The sequence below is a fragment of the Medicago sativa genome, chromosome 5, assembly GCF_051527215.1.
Source record: "Medicago sativa cultivar Bolivia chromosome 5, Bolivia_mono, whole genome shotgun sequence".
NCBI lineage: Eukaryota > Viridiplantae > Streptophyta > Magnoliopsida > Fabales > Fabaceae > Medicago > Medicago sativa.
In genome coordinates this window covers 26,350,341-26,352,365 of record NC_140753.1, presented here as the reverse complement: position 1 = coordinate 26,352,365, position 2,025 = coordinate 26,350,341, and the positions used below count along the sequence as shown (strand labels likewise).

General features: G+C 43.2%; 1 protein-coding gene across 1 annotated transcript; it reads left to right on the top strand.

The window, feature by feature from the left end:
• The first annotated feature begins 522 nt into the window (after positions 1-522).
• Positions 523-1,800, top strand: LOC146921387 (uncharacterized). The gene has a single exon (XM_085711294.1). It carries the CDS (start codon positions 523-525, stop codon positions 1,798-1,800), a length of 1,278 nt encoding a protein of 425 aa, XP_085567420.1.
• The last annotated feature ends 225 nt before the right edge of the window (positions 1,801-2,025 follow it).

Sequence of the window (2,025 nt, the reverse complement as noted above, 5' to 3'; positions counted from 1 at the left end):
CCAAATGGCGTTGTTACCCTTGACTCCAACATGTGGACTTAACCTCACCATATATTCACCGTTTGTGTTAGCATAACCATGCATACATGCATTCATTCATAAAAACTTTTTCCCATCAAAACATCGAAAGACTTAGATAAGTTCTTGTAAACGTCGGAGGAGTAGACCTTATAAAGAGGGACACCAAGGAATACAGTTTCAAAAGTCTTAAACTAGACCTTAGCTTTGTTGGGGACTTTGTCTTTGGCTTTGCTTTTGTTCTTAAAGGAACCGTTTTTAACATTTCAAATTATCAAATGAAACAATATTCCTTATGATGTTTACAATTACTTTGACAAGTCCTTCGAAAAAATGTGTCTATTTTTGCATAAGCACCTTGCATCATTTTGCATTTCATAGTCTCAATTCCGAGTCTCACAAGTTTTCCTTCTCCATGAAAGGTCAACCCACCTCAAAAGTGTCATGGCATCCTCGTCCGAAATCAACTCGCATTTACAACACTCTAGCAATCATAAAGAGAAGATGGAGTTTCTCGAGCAAGAAAATCAATTGCTCCGTGAAGAAATGACAGCCATGCAGACTAAAATGGACGAAATGACTGAATTGATGAAGACACTGACGGTTGCCCAAGCACCTCCACCTCCTCCTCCTCCTATCAGGACTCAAGGTGAAATTGTTTCTACTGGCCCTGAATGGATATTTTGTGCTGATACTCCGGGGTACTCTGCTCCACAACGTTCCGTGCCTTGGTTCCCGCCTCTTACTGCTGGCGAAATACTCCGTCCCATTGCTTGTGAAGCTCAGATGCCTACCCATCAATATGTAGCCCATGTTCCTCCACCTCCTATGAGAGCTCCTCCAGTCGCTATGACCTATTCAGCACCTGTGATACATGCCATTCCACCAGATGAAGAACCCATCTACCATTCAGGGGATACGGAAGCCTATGATAGAGTGAATGACTTACAGCAAAAATATGATGAAATTCAGCGAGATATGAGAGCCCTTCATGGGAAGAAAGTGTTTGGGAAGACTGCTTACGATCTCTGTTTGGTGCCAAACATCCAGATACCCCACAAGTTCAAGGTCCCAGATTTCGAGAAGTATAAAGGGAACTCCTGTCCTGAGGAACATCTAACAATGTATGTGAGAAGGATGTCTGCCTATGCCAAGGATGATCCGGTCCTTATCTATTTCTTTCAAGAAAGTTTGGCTAGTCCTGCCTCAAAATGGTACATGAATCTAGACAAAACAAAGATCCAAACTTTCCGAGATCTGTGTGATGCTTTTGTAGAACAATACAGTTACAATGTGGATATGGCCCCAGACCGAAGCGATCTTCAGGCTATGACTCAGGGAGACAAAGAAACATTCAAGGAATATGCTCAGCGATGGAGAAATGTCGCTGCCCAAGTCAGCCCACGTGTGGAAGGGAAGGAGATGACCAAACTTTTCTTAAAGACTCTCAATCAGTTCTATTACGTGAATATGGTCGGAAGTACGCCCAAGGACTTTGCTGAGATGGTTACTATAGGTGTACAGTTGGAAGAAGGAGTCCGAGAAGGACGATTGGTCAAAGAAAGTGTTCCCGCTAGTAGTTCGAAAAATAAAGAGCAGGAGGTTAGTATGGTGAAAGAACAGCAGCCTCGACAACAGGCCTCAAGGGCACAATTTGCCCCGATTCCCATGAAATATGCGGTTTTGCTTCCACAGTTGCTCGAAAAGAATCTAGTCCAGACCAAGTCACCTCCTCCGGTGCCAGCAAGATTGCCAGCATGGTATAGACCTGACCTTTTCTGAAACTTCCATCAAGGGGCACCTGGCCATGATATTGAACATTGTAATGCACTGAAGAAAGAAGTCCATAATTTGATCCGGACCAATCGCCTGACTTTCTAAGTCTTGACTCCAAATGTGCAAGCCAATCTACTACTAGATCATGGTGTCTAATGTTGCAACACAAAGAGGGATTAGCTGCAATTGAGTCGATGTTGATGTTTTCTTCCGCTACTCGATTTGTTTAAA